Source organism: Nomascus leucogenys, chromosome 18, assembly GCF_006542625.1.
Source record: "Nomascus leucogenys isolate Asia chromosome 18, Asia_NLE_v1, whole genome shotgun sequence".
Taxonomy (NCBI): domain Eukaryota; kingdom Metazoa; phylum Chordata; class Mammalia; order Primates; family Hylobatidae; genus Nomascus; species Nomascus leucogenys.
The window spans coordinates 87286134-87307794 of record NC_044398.1 but is presented as its reverse complement, the minus strand read 5'-3'; the positions used below and the strand labels follow the sequence as shown (position 1 = coordinate 87307794).

Sequence of the window (21661 nt, the reverse complement as noted above, 5' to 3'; positions counted from 1 at the left end):
TCTAATCTGAAAAACATTGAGTCACATGATTTGAGGAGAGTTTGTTGATTTCCCTCTGTCCCCAGTAATGCCCCGTGTTGAAAGCTGGCATACAGTAGGTCCTCAGTGAATGCATACTGACTGAGTGCATTCAGGTGTAACATGTAGTTAATTTGCAAAGGCAATGTTATGATTTCTGTTTTCCTTCCTTCCTTTCCAGATAAAGCTGTACACCAAGCATGGGACTTTGAAATACCAGACAGACTGTGCCCCTAATAATGGCTACTTTATGATCCCTTTGTATGATAAGGTAAGAGGGGACTGCTTGTCACTTCTGATGGGAAGTCACTAGTGTGCCTCACCAGGCTGCACTAACCATGCCCTTTCCTACACTAGCAAATGCTCGTCTGTTTTGTAAATTATTAGTGCAATATGGTAATCCTAGCCACATTCGGAGGGAGACGACTTACAAACTGCCTTGACGAATACAGTGGCTCTCTGTGTCTTTAGGGCCATTTGGCAATGTCTAGAGACGTTTTTGTTGTGACATCCGTGGCTGTGCGCTACAGTTACCCAGCGAGTAGTGGCCAGGTGTGGAGCTAAATGTGCTACAGTGCTGCCCACGACTGCCTAGATGTCAGTAGTGCCAGGGTTGGGAAACTCTGATTTCATGGAACCCGTTACTTGCAAGCAGCTTAAAGTGTTGTTAAAACAACTGTACAAGTAATACGTGAATTCATGAACTTTGTGAAAAAAAAGTCAAGGTCTTTAGAAGTATGTGAAATAAATTTGTACCCTTTTCCCTCCAATTTTACCTCCCTCTGTAGTGATAAGTCTTATACTCTGATAAAGGTTTTTTTTTTTTTTTTTTTCCTTCTTTTGAGATGGAGTCTCACTCTGTCGCCCAGGCTGGAGTGCGGTGGTGGGATCTTGGCTCACTCCAACCTCCACCTCCCAGGTTCAAGCCATTTTCCTTCCTCAGCCTCCCGGGTAGCTGGGATTACAGGCACCCGCCACCACGCCCAGCTAATGTTTTGTATTTTTAGTAGTGACGGGGTTTTGCCATGTTGTCCAGGCTGGTCTCGAACTCCTGACCTCAGGTGAACCACCTGCCTCAGCCTCCCAAAGTGCTGGGATTACAGGTGTGAGCCACTGTTTCTGGCCCTCTTATAAAATTTTGATGTGCATCCTAACAGATTGCTTTCTATTTATAGTTATTCAGATGTCCACGGATACACATGCATATGCATATATGGAAACACAAACAAGCACACATGCACATAGATGCGTATCCGCAAACACCTCTATCTATACAATCCCATCCTCCCACATACAAACCTTTTATTTGGAAATACAGATTCATAGGAAGTTGCAAAAATAGTCAATATACATAGTTTTGATTTTGATATATTTTTTAATACAAATGGAATCAAACAATAGGATTTATTCTGCAGTTTCATTTTCTGCCCTTTGTTAATGCTTTCAATACCAGAGGTACATTTGGTTTTTTCCTCTTGTATGCTTTGAACATTAGCATAGATAGATCTACTGCCTTTTTTTTTTTTTTGAGACAGAGTCTCACTCTGTCGCCAGGCTCTGGAGTGCAGTGGCGCGATCTTCGCTCACTGCAACCTCTGCCTCCTGGGTTCCAGTGATTCTTCTGCCTCAGCCTCCCAAGTAGCTGGGATTACAGGCACCCACCACCACGCCCAGCTAATTTTTTTTGTATTTTTAGTAGAGATGGGGTTTCACCATGTTGCCCAGGCTGATCTTGAACTGCTGACCTCAGGTGATCTGCCCACCTCAGTCTCCCAGAGTGCTGGGATTAACAGGCATGAGCCACCATGCTCGGCCTACTGCCTTCTTTTTAATCGCTGCGTAGTGTGTCAGAGTCAAACCCAAACTAATTTATTTAACTATTTGGACATATAGACTTTCCCCAATTTTAAAATAATGGTAATTTTAAAATAACACACCAGGAAATATTCTTGAACTTAACTCTTCATCCAGAATGCATAGGAGTGATTTCTAGAGATGGACTAGCTGGATCTGTCCTGAAATCTATTTAATTAATTTTTAAGTAGTATCAGTATCAGTCTCAAGAAACCAGGAGTCTGGATGTAGTAGCTCATGCCTGTAATCCTAGCACTTTGGGAGATTGAGGCAGGTGGATCGCCTGAGCTCAGGAGTGCGAGACCACCCTGGGCAACATGTGCAACCTCATCTCTACTAAAATGCAAAAAAATTAGCCGGGTGTCATGTGCATGCCTGTAGTCCCAGCTACTCAGGAGGCTGAGTCAGGAGAATCGCTTGAACCTAGGAGACGGAGGTTGCAGTGAGCCCAGATTGCACCACTTCACTCCAGCCTGGGCAACAGAGTGAGACCCCATCTCCAAAAAAAAAAAAAAAAAAAGAAACCAGGGTTGATAAGTAACATCCAGTTTTATTTATTGAATTAATGAGTTAGTGTATTGTTTAGAGACAGGATCTCCCTCTGCTGCCCATGCTGGAGTGCGGTGGCATGATTATGGTTCACTGCAGCATTGACCTCCTGGGCTCAGGTGATCCTCCTGCCTCTGCCTCCTGAGTAGCTAAGACTATAGGCGCCTGCCACCACACCCAGCTAATTTTTTAAGAACATTTTTTGTACAGATGGGGTCTTGCTATGTTGCTTAGGCTGGTGTTGAACTCCTGGCCTCGAGTGACCCTCCCGCCTTGGCCTCCCACAATGTTGGGATTATAGGTGTGAGGTACTATGCCTGGCCAAATCTAGTTGTAAGAGGTGACTATAGTTCCTGAAGATACATGCTAACTTGTGCAACTGCAGGCATGTGAGCGCTTAATGGGAGACTCAATTAATAGAATTATAGTATGTTTAGTATTAAAAGACAGTGAGTGGCCGAACCTAGTGTCTTTAGAACTCACGAATGGGCTTCAGCACTGTCTTCTGATTGTTTAGATGAAAACTTCTGGTGTTCAGCTTCAGCTTGTAGCATCTGAAGAGAATCACAGTGCTCAGTACCATTTAGAAGAACAAGGCTTACTCTTAGAATTTCATTTCCGGTGTAAAAATTTTAGATTAAATGATAACACTAAACTAAATTAAGCCAGAGTCACAATTCTCATTTCTTGAAATTACGTTTTCTTTTTTTCCTTTTAGGGGGATTTCATTCTGAAGATTGAGCCTCCCCTAGGGTGGAGTTTTGGTAAGTTAACTGAATCACTAGACATTCTTTGTAAAAGATTACATGATATGCCAAATATTAATTTAGGCTAGCAGAGTGCATAAACTATTAAAATAATAAGTTTCAGTTTTAGGTGACAGTGTTGTCTTCCTTCTGTGAAATAGATCTGTTTTATTAACTAAAGCTATTTTAAACTAAACAACAGAAGGCCCTGATGAGATTTATTTGTTGTTCTTTTTTCAGCCTGAAACAGAAATCTGTAAATATACTAAACATTCTAGAAACTGTGGTACGTGTGCCCAAGGAGAATGTATAAGAATGTTTATTGCAGCTTTGTTTGTAATAGCAAAATATTGTAAACAACTTAAATGCTTTTCAAGAGAAGAATGGATTGGGGTTCCTTCATACAGTAGGCTGCTGTATGTCAGCAGTAATGAATGAACCAGAGCTACATATATCAATGTGACTACATTTAAAAACAGAGTTGAAGGAAATATGATTTTAAATACTTGTTATAACATCATTTATGGATACAGTCTTTTTTTTTTTTTTTTTTTTAAGACGGAGTCTCGCTCTGTTGCCAAGACTGGAGTGCAGTGGCGTGATCTTGGCTCATTGCAACCTCGGCCTCCTGTGTCCAAGCGAGTCTCCTGCTTCAGTCTCCTGAGCAGCTGAATTACAGGGATGCACCACCACGCCCAGCTAATTTTTGTATTTTTAGTATATTTGGGATTTTGCCATGTTGGCCAGGCTGGTCTCGAACTCCTGGCCTCAAATGATCCACCAGCCTCGGGCTCTCAAAGTGGTGGGATTACAGGTGTAAACCAGTGCACTCAGCCAGATACAGTCTTTTGTTTTTTTTTTTTTGCGACAGGGTCTTGCTCTATTGCCAAGGCTAGAGTACAGTGACATATCATGGCTCATTGTAGCCTCTGGTTCCTGGCCTTAAGTGATCCTTCCGCATTGGCCTCCCGAGGGTCTGAAACTGCAGGCATGTGCCACTGCACCTAGCTAAGGATACAGTCTTTTTTTTTTTTTTTTTCTGTGATGAAGTCTTGCTCTTGTTGCCCAGGCTGGAGTGCAATGGCACGATCTTGGCCCATTGCAACCTCCGCCTCTTGGGTTCAAGCGATTCTCCTGCCTCAGCCTCCTGAGCAGCTGGGGTTACAGGCGCCTGCCACCAAGCCCAGTTAATTTTTGTATTTTTATTAGAGACAGGGAGGTATATCTTATGTAGAAAAATTATGAAGACATACATGGGAATAGCAGACACTGTTCAAAATGATACTGACTTCTAGAGAAAGAGGGAGGAGGGGGACTTGGGGGTACGCCAGCATCTTGAATTGTGTTTTTTAAAATTTCTTTAGCTAGTTAGAAGGTATGTGAGTGTTCTTTAGCATATCTTTTTTTGTTTGACTGAAATAGTTTATAGTCAGAGATCAAAAAAGGAACTGCACCTAGTAGGTGAGCTTCTGTAATAGCTGTGAAAGACCAAATTAAAATAAGACTTAAGGGACATCTTGACATGTTAGCTTCTGTGTTAGTATTGAAGCTGTATCTCATTTTTGCTAAAGAAGCTTTGGAATCAGTATCTCAGCTTCTACTCTATAGGTTTTGTTACTCTTTTTACTCTCTGTGTTTTATGCATTTATAATTGATGATAGTTTCACACCTAGATGTCTCTTCTTACTGTTTATGGCTTTTGGTTTTGGGGGTTTTTCTCTTCTGCAGCAACATTTAAAAATATTTTATTCGAGGCTGGGCGCAGTTGCTCGTGCCTGTAATTCCAGCAGTTTGGGAGGCTGAGGTGGGCAGATCACTTGAGGTCAGGAGTTGGAGACCAGCCTGGCCAACATGGTGAAACCGCATCTCTACTAAAAATACAAAAAAAATTAGCTGGGAATGGTGGCATGCACCTGTAATCCCAGCTACTCGGGAGGCTGAGGCAGGAGAATCGCTTGAACCTGGGAGGTGGAGGTAGCAGTGAGCCAAGATTGCACCACTGCACTTCAGCTTGGGTGACAGAGTGAGACTCCGTCTCAAAAAAAAAAAAAAAATTATTCGAAATGAAAGAGCTTACATGTTTATAAATAGAAGAGATTTTAAGGTTTACATTATATGTCAATTGTCTCCATAGAAGAATCTGAGTTTATTATGAGATTGGGATTTTCAAGTAAAGCATGTTGTTAGAAGTCAGGATAATGTTTATTCTCCTGGGGGGTTAGTGACCAGAAGCAAGTGTGAGGGGCGCTTCTGGCTTGCTGGTGCTATTCTGTTGGGTAACCAGTACCCAATTTGTGACAAGCCCTGTGCTGTATGCTTAGAATATGTACACTTTTCTCTGTGTTCATTGTACCTTAAAAAAAAGTTTAAAAATATACACATATTATGAAAAGAACAACTTAAGACAAATTAAACAGTTTGAGCATAGAATAATTTGTCAATTGGGCAGCCCCCTGCGCCAGAATAGGTTTACAGCGACTGTGGCACTGTTGTGTGATTGGAAAGGGTTTATGGACAGAAAAAGAAAGTGACGGGCAGAAAGCGGAAGTGAGGTACAGAAACAGTTGGATCGGTTACAGCTGGACATTTGTCTTATTTGCACACGGTTTGAACAGTTGGCCGCCTGTGAGTAGTTGAAGGATGGCTGCATGAATTGGCTGAGACTTGGCAATATGTACAGAGAAACCTTTAGGCCAAACTTAAAATATGTAAGGAGGCAGCTTTAGGCTAATCTTCAGTTAACAGTATATATCATTAAAAATAGAAAAAAAGCAAAATATGCTCATTAAAAAAATTGGAACATATAGAGGAGTATAAAGCAGTGGAAACAGAAATTTTGGAAGTTGGAAAAGTATACAAGTAAAATAGCACCGTATAGACAAAATCAGTATTATTTACATTTTGCCACATTTCCTTTCACTTCATTTTGGGCATTAAAAAATAATGATCAGCCAGGCGTGGTGGCTCATGCCTGTAATCCCAGCACTTTGGGAGGCTGAGGCGGGTGGATCACCTGAGGTCAGGAGTTCGAGACCAGCCTAACCAACATGGTGAAACCCCATCTCTACTAAAAATACAAAAATTAGCCGGGCATGGTGGCAAGCGCGGTAATCCCCGCTACTTGGGAGTCTGAGGCAGGAGAATCTCTTGAACCCAGGAGGCAGAGGTTGGAGTGAGCCGAGGTTGTGCCATTGCACTCAAGCCTGTGTGACACAGTGAGGCTGTGTCTCAAAAAAAAAAAAAAAAGTGATCATACTGAATAAGCAATTTTATAGATTACATTTCCCAGTTAATATCTTAGGTTCAGCCTGTCCTCATGTTGTTAGACACTTTGCAAGTATTTATTTTTCGCAAGTTAAAATCTTTTTCTGTTACAGGCAAGCACGACAGTGCGTGTAACCAACTCCAATGCCAATGCGGCCAGTCCCCTCATAGTTGCTGGCTACAATGTGTCTGGCTCTGTCCGAAGTGATGGGGAGCCCATGAAAGGGGTGAAGTTTCTTCTCTTTTCTTCTTTAGTAACTAAAGAGGTAAGCAAAGAAAAGAACAAAAGAGATGGTGTGAAGGGTAGGAGGGTGGGGGATTATAGACCAGAACGTACTGTTTTAAAAATGCAGGTCTGGTTTGATTTATCATTTTAACACTTAAGAATATCGTGTGTCTCAGGCGGGTGTGGTGGCTCATGCCTGTAATCCCAGCACTTTTGGAGGCCAAGGTGGACGGATCACTTGAGGTCAGGAGTTTTAGACCAGCCTGGCCAACATTATGAAACCCCGTCTCTACTAAAAATACAAAAAAATTAGCCGGGCATATTGGCACGTGCCTGTAGTCCCAGCTGCATGGGAAGCTGAGGCAGTAGAATCGCTTGAACCCGGGAGGTGGAGGTTGCAGTGAGCTGAGATCACGCCACTGCACTCCAGCCTGGGTGACAGTGAGACTGTCTCAAAAAAAAAAAAAAAAAAAAATCAAGAGTATCATGTGTCTCTGTTGACTCACAAGACATTGCACATCTACACTGGGAGGCAGTGGTATGTGATGGAAAGTACACAGGCTTTGAAATCAGACCTGGGGTTAAACAAATCTCAGGTTTAAACAAATGCCTCTTCCTAGCTGTGCGACCCCGGGCCGGTCACATTACCTTCCTAAGCCTCCGTTTCCTTATTTGGAGAATGGTGGCCTATCATAAGGAAGGACAGTCATGTCATTTTTCCCGAGAAGACTGTGCCAGTTTTTAACTTTACAACTTGAATGTGAAGATTTTTGTTCCTTTTATCTGTATTAATGTGTCTTGGATTTCAGAAATATATATATTGACATGAAACTTAGAAAAATTTTCCTATGATATGGCTAATTGATGGTATTCAGAACATGTAAATGGAAAAGGAAGTCTTGTCTTTTTTCCCCTCCTGGCATAGGATGTCCTGGGCTGCAATGTCTCACCAGTGCCTGGGTTCCAGCCCCAAGATGAGAGTCTGGTGTATTTGTGCTACACGGTCTCCAGAGAAGATGGCTCATTCTCCTTCTATTCATTGCCAAGTGGGGGCTACACTGTGGTGAGTGAAGCAGATTTCCCTTCTGTTTATGTCTGGGACTCTCATGACACAGTAAAAGCCAATGCTGTTTGGGTGTTAAAGGAAAAGATGGTTGGCCTGCACTTCTCTGAACACACTGTTAAGCAGTAACTTACTTAAGATGAGACACTCACCCCTTAGTAATAGCTATAAAAAGGGCAAGGCTTCTCTTTTCAATCTGCAACAGTTATGATGAATGTTTCTCTTGATCTGTCTTGAATCCCTTGTCATTTGTGGGCTGCTAGATCGATTATTAATATTGCTGATTGATCATGTTAGTGGTTCTTAGTGATTAACAGACTCTTCCTTCCAGATTCCGTTCTATCGAGGGGAGAGGATTACCTTTGATGTGGCACCTTCCAGACTTGACTTCACGGTGGAGCATGACAGCCTGAAAATCGAGGTAAGGCTTTCTGTCTTCTAGAGGGACAGGTGTTTGAGTGCCCATCCCTAGGCACAGGTGTTGGAAACATGTTTTAAAAAAAAAAAATCAATTATTGTATCTGGAAGGGCTGTTGGAAAAAGTGCAATCTGGTATTGTATTCTTACACATGATGTCCTTATTGTAGAGAGGTGGATTCCTAGTTAAATCTACTCATTCAGTGAAATATATTTATTGAGTGCCAGTGACATACATTTCAGGCACCATTCCAGGACTGGGGATACAGCAGTGACCAAAAGAGGCAAAAATTCTTGTCCCTGTGGACCTCATTTTTTTTTTTTTTTTTAATGATAGGGTCTCACTGTGTGTCTCAGGCTGGAGTGCAGTGGTATGATCTCATTTCACTGCAACCATTGCCTCCAGGGCTGAAGTGATCCTCCCATCTCAGCCTCTTGAGTAGCTGGGACCACAGGCGCATGCCACCATGCCCAGCTAATTTTTGTATTTTTCGTAGAGATGGGGTTTCACCATGTTGCCCAGGCTGTTCTCTAACTCCTGGGTTCAAGTGATCTGCCTGCCTCAGCTTCCCAAAGTGTTGGGAGTACAGGTGTGAGCCACCGCACCTGGCTAGACCTCATGTTCTAATGACAGGAAGGGTCAACACATGTATAGATGCATAAGTTAGAAAGTACAGTAGAAGGTGATAAGTGTTCTCTAGAAAAATAAAGGAAGAAAGGAGATCGTACAGTATCAGGGTGGAGACAGGGGTTGCAGTTGTACATAGGGTGTTTTTGGGAAGTCCTCCCTGTGAAGGTGACATTTGAGCAACAACCCGAAGGCAAAGAACGAGAGAACCATACTTCACTCCTGCAGGAAGAGTGTGTAAGACTGAGGGAATGGCACGTGCAAAATCCTGAGGCAGGAGTGTGCTGAAGGGTTTGGGGCACCCAAGGAGGCCGGGGTGGCTGGAGTGGAGGGAATGAGCAAGGAAGGAGGAGGCAGAAAGAGGTTCAGGGAGGTGACAGGGCAGATTGTGCAGGGCCTGGTGGGCCACTTTGCCTATAACTCTGGGTGAGAATTAGTGCCCCTGGAGGGTTCCTAACAGAGGAGCAGCGTGATCCTTCTGGCAGCTGTGTTGAGGAGAGTTTGCAGGCTGTCAGGGTGGAAGTGGGAGACCAGTTGGGATGCCATGGCCGTAAACCAGGTGAGAACTGGCAGAGCTTGGACCGCGGTGGTAGGAATGGGCAGTGTGATACGTGGCTTGATAAACTGCCTAGACCCTCACATAGATGGTAAATGTATTTTTCATCTCACTTATGTCTCCTAATTACAGAAGTAGAAAATGGTTACTGTAGAAAATCGGCTAGCTAGAGCAAATCCCAAAAGAAAATAACAGCCTCTCCTAAGTGGACCACCCAATGTTAGAGTTATTGAAGCAATTATATTTTAATCATTTTCTTTTAATACTACATTTGAAAGTACTGTGTTAAAATGGCTTAAACTGGCAGAAGCGGGCTTTTAGGTCATATGCACAGTGGGGTGCAGACTCTGCATTTTAAGATTCAATGGAGTGTTTGACTGTTCTGCTGTACACTAGAGGGGAAAGAGGAGGGTAAGAAGATGAAGCCTTTACTTTGCTTCTTGTAGCTTGCAGAGAAGGATGGGGGCAGGTGAGCAGAGACAGCTATTCCCAGATTACAGCCAAATACATATTTTGAAAATGATGAATGGAATTTCAGGGAATGGGGTCCTGTAAGTTCCCTGAGGTCAGGAACCGTGAGTGTCTTATTCTTTACTGTTTTCCTAACGTGATTTAGTGCCTGGAACATAGTAGGTGCCCAGCAAAAATATTTGTTGAGTACATATGTGAATTAATAAGTAGGTAATGCATGGAATGAAACATGTCTTTTTGGAAAGATCAAGAAGGACTACCTGTCATGTGAGACCATCACTAAGAAACCATTTTCTGAAAAAAAAAAAAAAATAAAAAAGAAGGGCTACCTGCCTAAAAAGGAAGTCATTTAATTATTTAAAGCTTCATCTCAAATGCTGTTGCACACGTGCGTGCACACATTCATTCAGGAGTCCGTTATTGAGTGCCTGCTGTGCACCAGGTGACTAAGACAGAAAAGGTCCCTGTCTTCATGAGGTAACATGCTAGTGGGAGGGAGACAACTAAGGAATCGAGCAAGGACATTTCAGATACTGGTAAGTTTGATGAAGATATTAAAATAGGTTAGCAGTGGTGACCTCGGGGATACGAAGATCAGGGCTGGAACTCAGTAACTGCACAGGTGTGCTGCTCACAGGCGAGTGGGGCACAGACACACAGAGCATGGGACCACATGTGAGTCAGTGATGGGAGTGGAGGAGGGTGGTCTAGGTGGATTTCTTTTTTTTTTTTTTTTTGAGACAGAGTCTTGCTGTGTCCACAGGCTGGCACGATCTTGGCTCACTGCAACCTCCGCATCCCGAGTTCAAGCGATTCTCCTGCCTCAGCCTCCCGAGTAGCTGGGATTACAGGCGCCTGCCACCACACCTGGCTAATTTTTGTATTTTTAGTGGAGACAGGGCTTCACCATGTTGGCCAGGCAGGTCTTGAATTCCTGACCTCAAGTGATCCACCTGCCTTGGCCTCCCAAAGTGCTGGGATTACAGGCGTGAACCACTGCGCCCGGCCTAGGTGAATTTCATAAGGACCTGTGTTCAGGCCGTGGTGGAAAGACAGGAGGGGGCACGTGAGAACTTGCAGAGGTGGAATCCACAGGACTGATCTATGTTGGAGGAGCGGGAGGGGGCGTCCAAAGTGGGGTGTGCATGGGAGACGGAGGAAGACGTGGTTCACCAAAATGGGGGCATCTGGAGGGGAGGAGATGGCACAGGGGTAAGGGTGGGGGCTTTTAGAAGCTTGAGTCAGAGACCTTTTAACTAGGGAAGTAAGTCTCTAGACCTTTTCTGTTCTGTTGTTTGACACTCAGTAGTGTGTTGGGAACACAACAGAGAAGACAGATATGGGTAAGGTGAGAGGAGCCCAGATGGCACACAGGACTGGGGCACTGAGTGTTGCGAGGTGGGCGGCAGGAGCAGAGATGGTAGGTGACGGCTGGCGCAGCAGAAGGAGGCTTTGTGACTCTGGCACAGGAGCACCTTTGAGCACCTTCTTCTTCTTTGTTTTCTAGCCCGTGTTCCACGTCATGGGATTCTCCGTCACCGGGAGGGTCTTGAACGGACCCGAAGGAGATGGTGTTCCAGAAGCAGTAGTCACTTTGAATAACCAAATCAAAGGTGGGCTGACACAGCAGCCACGGGCTGATGGCCAGTGCTCTTTTTGGATCACAGAGAGAAATGGAGAGGAACTGATGACTATATGAAAACATGGCAGCTTTTGGTCTCAAGTATTCTGGTGTACATGTAAGGATGCACTGTTGTTTTTGGCTTATCTTCTGTTCGTGTGTTTTTGTTTTACAGTGAAAACAAAAGCTGATGGCTCATTCCGCCTTGAGAACATAACCACAGGGACATACACCATCCATGCTCAGAAAGAGCACCTCTACTTTGAAACGGTCACCATCAAAATTGCACTGAACACACCTCAGCTGGCTGACATTATTGCAACAGGGTAAGCTTATGTTGTGGATTTGGAAGCGCCAGTGTTTATGCTGGCAGCCAGTGTAGAACAAAATGACCTGTGATCTGTGTGTCTTCCCTGAGCTTAAGAACTTACGAAAGATTAGTACTTTTTTTTTTTTTTTTTTTGAGAGAGAGTCTTGCCCTGTTGCCCAGGCTGTAGTGCAGTGGTGCCATCTTGACTCACTGCAACCTCTGCCTCCCAGGTTCAAGCGATTCTCCTGCCTCAGCTTCCCAAGTAGCTGGGACTACAGGCGTGCCCCACCACACCTAGCTAATTTTTGTATTTTTTAGTAGAGATGGGGTTTCACTATATGTTGGCCAGGCTAGTCTCAAACTCCTAACCTCAGGCTGTCTGCCTGCTTTGGCCTCCCAAAGTGCTGGGATTACAGGTGTGAGACACTGCACCCGGCCAAGAAAGATTAGTTCTAAATCTTACGAACTGAAGGTACTGGCATGTCGGATGCTTAATGAAAAGTCCCTTGCTTCGAGTTAAAATGGGCTTGTGTAATTCAAAAATCTTTCATGTCTGACTTTCACGATCTTTCACAGGACGCCTCTTTGCTTAATCTTTGAGGATTTTTGGAAGATGGTATCGTTGGTTGAGAAAGCTTATTGGAAGATGCTTCAGGTCATTGGTGTAGTTCTTCCTGCTTGTAGTTACTCATTATACTATAAGTACAGGCAGGGACATCTTGTGGTTGAATTCATGTGGTTTTACCATCATCTGAAGCAAGATTGTGTAGTGCCAAGAACTCGGGCTTTGGAGTCAGATCCCAGATCCACCTGCATGTAACCTGCAGAACAGCTTTAGAAATAACAGGTGCTCACAAAACAGTAGCTTAGAAGAAGAGTGCAGGGTCTGCTTGGGAGAAGCGCGGCATGAGCAAAGTCAGGCAGTCTCATAGCAGCATGAGGTGGCTGTGGGTGTAAAGCTGGGTGCTACTGGAGCAGAATATACTGGCAGGTGAAGGTGGTGATGAGGCCAACCCCATAGCACCTCCTCACACCCCACCGGGGCATAGGGGCTTTCTCCCACTGGGGCCAACGGGCTATAAGTGGTTTTGAGCATTAAGATAACAAGCTTTGATCATTGTTTTCAATAGGGCATTCTGAAAACAATGGCATGGAGGAGAATGGCTTTGAAGGGGACAGGACTTGGGCACAGGAGGTCTGAAAGCAGAGATGACAGGGGCTTGCCTTGTAGGGAAGTCAGGGACAGACTGGTGAGATATTTAGGGTGCCCAGCTTGAGAGGTGTGATGGCTGGGGACAGAAAGAGAAGCCAGTTAGGTGATGAGGGTTCAGATTTGGCCACGTTGGTCTATAGGACCACTAGGTGGAGCTCTTTAATAGGTGCTTTTGGACGGATGGTAAATCCTGAAGATTCAGCTGCAGGTGGTAGCCAGGACCTCAAATATGTATGTACAGGTAGAATTAGAAGACCAGTGGGCCAAAAACAGAGTGCCAGGTGGCCCAAGGGGGACCTGGGGAGCATGAGGTCATAGGAGCTAAGAAAGTAAGTTTGGAGTAGGAGGTAGCGCCCAACAGGGAGGTCCAGGGAGCTGAGCCCTGGTGAACACAGTCCTCTGGCTTGATCACTGAGGAGGCCATAGTGACTCTTTTCTGTAGACAGATGTAGGTCGAGGTCAAGGAGTCCAGTGGTGAATGGAAGACAAGGAAGCAAATTACCCTCAGAAAGTAATTCTTGAATTTAAGTCTTTCCCACCTTCCATAAACACTTTGTGCAATTACTCTAGATGAGGCACTGAGAAATGTTTCATACCTAATAATTAATCAAACTAGTGTTCCAGAGATGGGGCTTTCACCCTACCAGGGAGACAGACTGAAGACAAATACATCTGTGGCCAGGCTTGATGCCTCATGCCTGTAATCCATCCCAGCACTTTGGGAGGTGGAGGTGGGTGGATCACTCGAGCCCAGGAGTTTGAGACCAGCATGGGCAACTTGGCAAAACACCATCTCTACCAAAAATGCAAAAATTAGCTAGTCTCATAACCTGGTCTACAAATAAATAAATAGATAAAAATTAAAAAATAAAATAAGATTTTAAAGACAAAAAAGACAAATACATTTATGCTGCTAAATTATGGCAAGTGTTGTGCAGGGAAGAGACCATGGTGCTGCAAGAAGAGCTAATTTAGACTGGGAGCTCTGCAAGGCTCTCTGGGTTGCAGAGACCTTAGTAAAGACTGAAAGTTAGCTAAAGAAAGATCTTCCCTAGTAGAGGAACAGCATGCTCAGAGGCCTGCGCAGGACAGGAAGGACCTGAAAGGCAGTCTGCATAGCTAGAGGAGGTGGCTGAGGTCAGGGAGCTCTGGGGCCTTGTAGCCTTGCTTTGGGATTGGGCTTTGCTCCCTAATGCAGTGGAAACCCGTTAGGAGTTGTCTGTTGGTTGGCTGGGCACGGTGGCTCACGCCTGTGATCTCAGCACTTTGGGAGGTTGAGGCAGGCAGATCATGAGGTCAGGAGGTCAAGCCCAGCCTGGCCAGCATGGTGAAACCCGGTCTCTACTAAAGATACAAAAGGTTGGCGGGGCATGGTGGTGCGCACCTATAATCCCAGCAACTCGGGAGGCTGAGGCAGGAGAATCGCTTGAACCCGGGAGGCAGGGGTTGCAGTGAGCTGAGATTGCACCATTGCACTCCAGCCTGGGCGACAGGGTGAGATTCCATCTCAAAAAAAAAAGAGTTATCAGTTGGCAAGGGAGTGATAGGGATCATGGTATTTAAAAAGTTTGTTTTTCTTCCTGGCTCCTGTGTGGAGAATGGATTGGAGGAAAGCCATGGTGTTAATGGAGGGGCCAGATATGAGGCGGTGGTGGTTGTCCAGAGGAGGTATGGTGGTGGCTGGGCCCAGGCGGCTGGCAGGCGAGGGAGTGAGGAGTAGATGGATTTGGTAGATCACATGGAGAACACACCCACAGGCCTGTGCTGTTGAGGTTTCAGGTTTCTTATTTGAGCCACTGGGTAGATGGAAGAGGTGCTGTTCACAGAGATGGAGGAAATATATTTATTTTCTCCTTTAAAGTAGAGTATTTGGGTCAAAGAAAGAAAAATAGCATTTGTTGAACATTTTTGGAAAATCTCTTTTTTTTTTGGCCAACATAGTACATTTGCCTCTTTAGCACACTGATACTTCTTACTATTTCTTTTCCTTTTTATTTTTTCTTTTTTGAGACAGGGTCTTACTCCGTTGCCCAGGCTGGAGTACAGTGGCGCCTTCTCGGCTCACTGCAGCCTTCGCCTCTCGGGTTCGAGCAATTCTCCTGCCCCAGCCTCCTGAGTAGCTGGGATTACAGGCTAATTTTTATATTTTTTAGTAGAGATGGGGTTTTGCCATGTTGGCTAGGCTGGTCTCGAACTCCTGACCTCAAGTGACCCACCCGCCTCAGCTTCCCAAAGTGCTGGGTATTACAGGCTGAGCCATGGTGCCTAGTCTTTCTTTAAAGTAAAATAAAAAAAATTACTCAATTTATTGTAAAAACAAACTCTTTGGCTTCTGTCCAAATGACTGTGAAAATAGAGTTATCTCAATATCCACCAGTATTACCTGTTTCTGTCCATATATATATTTAAACCCTGTTGAAAGAATTTATTGATACAAATCAATTTTTAAGGGCTTCAGTATAACGGAACCTTTTTCTACCACCTTTTTGGTTTATTTTTCCAAACTAAGCCAGTATAGATTTGAGGTTTAGGGAAAATTGGCACTTCTTTTTAATAAGAATATGAGCTAAAACAGATCTTATGGTTCAAATGTTTACAACTTAAGGAGGCAAAGAGATTTGATAGGAAATAGACAAGGTGATGTGTCCCCTGACAGGTACGCAAATCAAGAGAATATGAAAGGTCCTTGGGAATGATTGTGTCAGTGTTCGCTTCCCATCCTTTTATTCTGAAAGTTCAGAGTAGCGGAATGTGAGAACCAAAATGCATATGCTAGGTCAGGGATTGGGACACTTTCTCTGTGGAGAGCCAGAGAATAACTATTTTAGGCTTCGTGAGCCATACGGTCTCTAGGACAACAGCTGAGATAGACAATTTGTAAATGAATGGGCAGGGCGCAACACAACTACATTTTTGGACATCACAATTTGCATTTCATATAGTTTTTACGTGTCATGAAATATTATCTTCCTTTTTTTTTTTTTTTAAATTTTAACCACTTAAGAGTGTAAAACCCTTTTTCTCAGCTTGTAGTTCATACACAAACAGGAAGGGGGCCCTGACTTGGTCCTTGGGTCGTAGTTTGTTGATCCATGCTGGAGATAGTGAGCTCATATAGCTGAGCAATCCCTTCACTCTGAAGAAATGACTGTGTTTTTCATGATTCCTAGATTTCACATACAGTCTTCCACCATTTCCTTGTGTTTTCCACTGTTTTTTTATTTGAGGCGGAGCGGTGGTTCCAACATTTAATGTACCCCTAATTGTCAGAATCCAACATTCTTGATTATGTCAAAAGTAACTAATTTTTCATCTAAAATGATTCTTGAAGATTCTTTAAAACGAACAGTTGAAAAGACATCTGTGACCCCCAGCTAGGATGTACTATTACACTTTAACACACCAACTGCTTCAGAAATGAAGACTAGCACTCTTTGTAGAGGGGCCTTTCATGTGTTTTTCGAGGGATGCCTTGCAACACCTTACTCCTTATTTAGAATCTCAAATCGGAATCATTACCTTAATAGGGCTTTTCAGTTATAAGTTACGTTTGTGGCTCCTACCTCCCAAGGAGTTCAATTTTAGCTTTGCATTTTTTAACTTAATTACCTTTTCTGTTCCAATCTCCCAGTTTGCTGTATTATATATAATCACAAGCAAGGAAGGCATCTTTGATAATCCTGACTTATTTGATGGCCTGGTTAATGCCACAGTTTCTTAGGCAGCTTAGAGCTCTTGCTTTTAAGGGCTAGCCCACATTCTCAGTCCAAGGCCGCTCCACTGTCAACGATCCAATTACCTGAAATGTTTTTATTATCTGCAGATTTTCTTAAAATTGCCTCTGCAGTAGGGGATTGCCAGATGTCACCCAGAACACACAAACAGCCCCACTGCGGGCCCCTGTTCTGTAGAAAGAGGCCCAGTCTTCCTTCTGAAGGTTGCTTTTTAAAACCAGAATCATCTGGATTGCATTCTGTCTCTTCATTAAGATTAAACTATTCTCAGGAACAAGGGCTGGGAGAGGGCTGCGTCTTTTTTGGTGGGTAAGAACCTTTCCTGTTGTAATTGAGTCCTCGTGCTGGAATGAATGGTCTTCTCTTTGCAGGTTCAGTGTCTGTGGTCAGATATCAATCATTTGCTTCCCCGACACTGTCAAGCAGATGAGTAAATACAAAGTTGTTCTGTCAAGACAAGGACAAGTCTTTGGTCACCGTGGAGACGGATGCTCATGGATCATTTTGTTTTAAAGCAAAACCAGGGACTTACAAAGTTCAGGTGCGATGCATTGTTTTAAATTTATAATGTTTTGAGAAAAAGCAGTGATTTTTAGAAGGGTTATTAGCTCGAATGGGGTTAGAAAAGGAGCATTCCAGTTACCAACTTCTTGTTTCTAAGTCTTTACAATCCTGCACCAGTAGAGTAGAGCCAGATAGGCATCCAGCTAAAAAATAATGCCATCTGCCTCTTTTTTCTCCACTCTTGGTGTTTGTTAGTATCAGGCTGCCAGTCACTCCTCTACCTTCAGGCTTCTGGCTGCTATAGAATATCGATGAGTCCAAGAGGACACCAAAAATGAACTCTACTAATGGCAGCTCAAAAATGGCCACAGCGCGTGGCTTCTGGGACCCCAGGCCAAAACGGAGCTTCCCATTTCCTGCTTTGCCCTGACTTCAAGATGGCTGGCAGGGACCATGCGACTTATCCATTTAAGCAGGCCGAGAAGGGGGAGACACTCTGGCCTGTGGTCTCATCACCATGGTGAAGGCCCAAGCCACAGCTGGCCCAAGCAAGCAAGAGACAGGACAGAGCAGAGGTCAGCCCACCATGCCTTTCAGTGCAGTGGCCCTGCCCTTGGGGAGAGACAGTTTCCGTGGGCTCTCACCCATCAAATCAGCAGCTGCCCTTCCTTTCTGTGGAAGAGCAAATAACACAAAGGGAGAGGGCCGGGAAGGTTCCCTGTTACACTCTGCTCTCCACTAGGGCAAAGTGGGGTCACTCCTTCTGTGGGAAACAGGGTAGGAGATTGCGTTCTTGCTTCCACAGAACAGTGTGGTGTGTGGGTTGACAGCTGCCGTTATTAGATGGTAGCTGGCTTCCTGTGAAGATGTCCACATTGACAAGCCTTTGGAAGAAGCCCTTTCGGAAGCGTGATGGACTTTTCCAAGGAAGGGCAGTGTCATCTTTACAAGGGATGAAAACGTTGACCGCTGCTACCTTCACCTGTTCCTCTTCTTAGCCCAAGAAAGGCACGTGGAACAACAGGAAGAAGAAAATGACAGTTCCACCAAAGTGTCATCCACATAGTGTTGACAGGTTCAGAACTTATGCTACAAGTGATCTGAAGCTGGGAAATGGGACTGGGATGTAGTATGGTTTCTAGTATGTAAGTGAGGCATGTCTGCTTTGTATGCCTGCGGGGAATTAGGCCAGATAGACTTTTGCTCATACACATGGGTCTGTTGAGGCTAATTTTTCATCTGGGTAGAACTGTGTTTACTTCACACAAGTTATTCGTGTATTTGTTGTGATTGTAAAATCGGCCTGGAAGTGAACCTTTGGCCTTCAAAATCTCTTTAGCCTTGGTCTCAGATGAATGTTCTAGCGCCCTGTAGGTCAGGGGGAAGATCTTCTCGAATGCAGCCTCTAACGTTCCATCCACGTTTCTGCAGGTGATGGTTCGTGAGGCAGAGACCAGAGCAGGGCTGACATTGAAACCCCAGATGTTTCCTCTTGCTGTGACCGACAGGCCCGTGATGGATGTGGCCTTTGTACAGTTCTTGGCATCAGTTTCTGGGAGAGTCTCTTGTTTGGATAAGATATCACTGGAAAGTAAGAACACATAGTTTCAAAGAAGTCAGCTGGTAGGAGTGGGATTTGGGAAACTTTTCCTTTTGCCTTTGTTGTTTGCTACTGATCACCTGCGTGCGAGGGAGCCTTCTTGGAGTCAAGTGGACGCATGTTAGCTTGAAAGAAGCACCCCCTCCGCCTCCGGCCACTGCCTCTTAGGAGCTCAGCAGTAGCAAGAAGCTATTACATAGGGCTAGGATTCGAACCTGTGCTGAAGCCTTGTGAGGGGTAACATGGGGCCCTCTCTTCTTTTTCCTGCAGACACCTGCAGTGACTTGCTGGTGACTCTACAGTCCCTGAGCCGCCAGGGTGAGAAGCGGAGCCTCCAGCTTTCCGGCAAGGTCAACTCCGTGACTTTCACCTTTGACAACGTGCTCCCTGGAAAATACAAAAGTAAGAATTGGAATGCAACATCCTGTGGCCCTCACACACTTCTTGTCTTTGTAAACTTTCTAAAACCCAGGTCTCAAATTGTATCACGACCATGTACCTTTCCTTGTTTTAAGTCGTCTTTGCCTCGTGACCTTGACTGCATTATTTAGCATTGGACAAGCATGGAGGAGTCCAGGCCCTGAGGTGACCGCCACCTTGTCTGCACAGCCCACTGGCTGCTTCTGTTAAGGGAGGGTGCCCCGACGTACGACATTTTATTTCTAAAGGTCAGAAAAAGGAGTGCGAAATAGTTCCACTGATGTGTTCTGCTAACTTAGCAGTACTGGTGCTGAGTACCGACCATGGCAAGGTACTTGACCTCCCCGAAACTCAGTTTTCCCATCTGTAAAATAGACGTAATAGAACCTTTCTGCAGAATATAAGACTAAAAGAAATAAAGTTCCACTGATGTGTTCTACTAACTTAGCAGTACTGGTGCTGAGTACTGACTATGGCAAGGTACTTGACCTCCCCGAAACTCAGTTTTCCCATCTGTAAAATAGATGTAATAGAACCTTTCTGCAGAATATAGGACTAAAAGAAGTAAAGTTTATAAAGCCCGTTGTGCAGAGAGCCAGCTAAGTAGCTGGTGCCCACAAATGTTACTTCCCTTTTCCTTGCCCTTCTCAAGAAGCCACTTCTTGCCTGTATTTCTGCTTTTTCAGAAATCAGCTTGGAGCTGCTATCTGTGGATAGCTTATAAAACAGATTGCTTTTTCTGGAATTATATTAATATTTTCTGTTATGGCAGGGCTTGGCAGACTAAAAAACTGCCTATTTTTATAAGCATAGTTTCCTTTGAACACGGTCTTGCCCATTTGTTTATGGATTCTCTATGGCTGCTCGTGTGTAACAGCGGCCAAGTCGAGTGGTTGAGACCGACAAAGCATGTGGGCTGCAAAGCAGAAAAGACTTACAGAAAAAGTTTGTGGATCCCCGAATACCTTACTTGCAGCCTGATCTTACAGGCCCCATTGGATTTGTTTCTTGATGTAATGGCGTTGGTTCCAGTTTTTCTTTCTGTTTTTTTTTTTTGAAATTTAGCCTTGCTCTGTCACCCAGGCTGGAGTGCAGTGGCGCGACCTTGGCTCACTGCAACCTCTCTGCTTTCCGGGTGCAGGAGATTCTCTTGCCTCAGCCTCCCAAGTAGCTGGGATTACAGGCATGCACCACCATGCCTGGATAACTTTTGTATTTTTAGTAGAGATGGGGTTTTGCTATGTTGGTCAGGCTGGTCTTGAACTCCTGCCTCAAGCCATCCACTGCCTCGGCTCCCAAAGTGCTGGGATTATAGGCGTGAGCCACCACGCTCGGCTCCAGGTTTTCTTTAGCAGTAATTTATTCCAAATACTGCTAGTTATAAATATTTGTATGTGTATATTTCTATCTTTATGTCCACATACACACCTGCTTTTTAAAATTAGTTAATTCATGATCATTGTTTCTGGTAGTGTGCAGGGAGGTGGTGTGCTCCACGCCCATGTATCCGTTTTTGGTGTTTGCTTTTGCAGTAAGCATCATGCATGAGGATTGGTGCTGGAAGAACAAGAGCCTGGAGATGGAAGTGCTAGAGGATGACGTGTCTGCAGTTGAGTTCAGGCAGACGGGCTACATGCTGAGATGTTCCCTGTCTCACGCCATCACTCTGGTATGTACGGCTTATGGAGTCTCTTATTTGGAAAAATCTCCCTTGGGATATCAAGAAAGACTAACATGCCAGAATATTGTAAACGTAGTCAAGTCAGATTTCCTTTTCTGCCTCTCCACTCGCCCACCTGTTACGCAACGCATAATCAGGAAGCATTTATAGTCTCAGTAGAAGGACCCCTGTATTTAGGAGGTTTCCTTGTCCTGGCTCTACACTAAATCTGACTGGTGATTTGGGGTGGCCTTTGGTACAGTGCAGAGCACGCTGGCTTTGTATTATTAGTAATAATAGCTTTGGGTAAATTCATTTACTGCTTCTCAACCTCGGTTTTCACTGAAAATTGAGATCTTAATACCTACTTCTTAGGGTTATGGCAGGGCTTAAGTGAACCTCTTAGGTATCAAAGTGTCCTTGGTGTACCCCGCTCTTGTTTATTAAGATACTGCCAAGTGAGTTTCTCTGATATATATATAATATATTTTTTTTTTTTTTTTTTTGAGATGGAGTCTTGCTCTGTTGCCCAGGCTGGAGTGCAGTGGCACAATCTCGGCTCACTGAAACCTCCACCTCCCGGGTTCAAGCGATTCTCCTGCCTCAGCCTCCCAAGTAGCTGGGACTAGAGGTGCGTGCCACCATGCCCAGCTAATTTTTTTTTTTTTTTTTTTTGTATTTTAGTGAGACAGAGTTCCACCATATTGGCCAGGCTGGTCTTAAACTCCTGACCTCAGGGGATCCACCCGCCTTGGCCTCCCAGAGTGCTAGGATTACAAGCGTGAGCCACTGTGTTCCACCTTCTCT

General features: G+C 44.5%; 1 protein-coding gene across 1 annotated transcript in view; it reads left to right on the top strand.

The window, feature by feature from the left end:
- The first annotated feature begins 244 nt into the window (after nt 1-244).
- Nucleotides 245-21661, top strand: part of LOC115831180 (nodal modulator 3-like) — an 87901-nt gene continuing 66484 nt past the window's right edge. The window contains 9 exon segments of the mRNA XM_030798037.1: nt 245-289; nt 3140-3185; nt 6545-6697; nt 7583-7720; nt 8052-8141; nt 11300-11405; nt 11589-11739; nt 17042-17119; nt 17121-17211. Coding sequence (XP_030653897.1) covers nt 6650-6697; nt 7583-7720; nt 8052-8141; nt 11300-11405; nt 11589-11739; nt 17042-17119; nt 17121-17211 — 702 coding nt within the window. The 5' untranslated portion in view covers nt 245-289; nt 3140-3185; nt 6545-6649.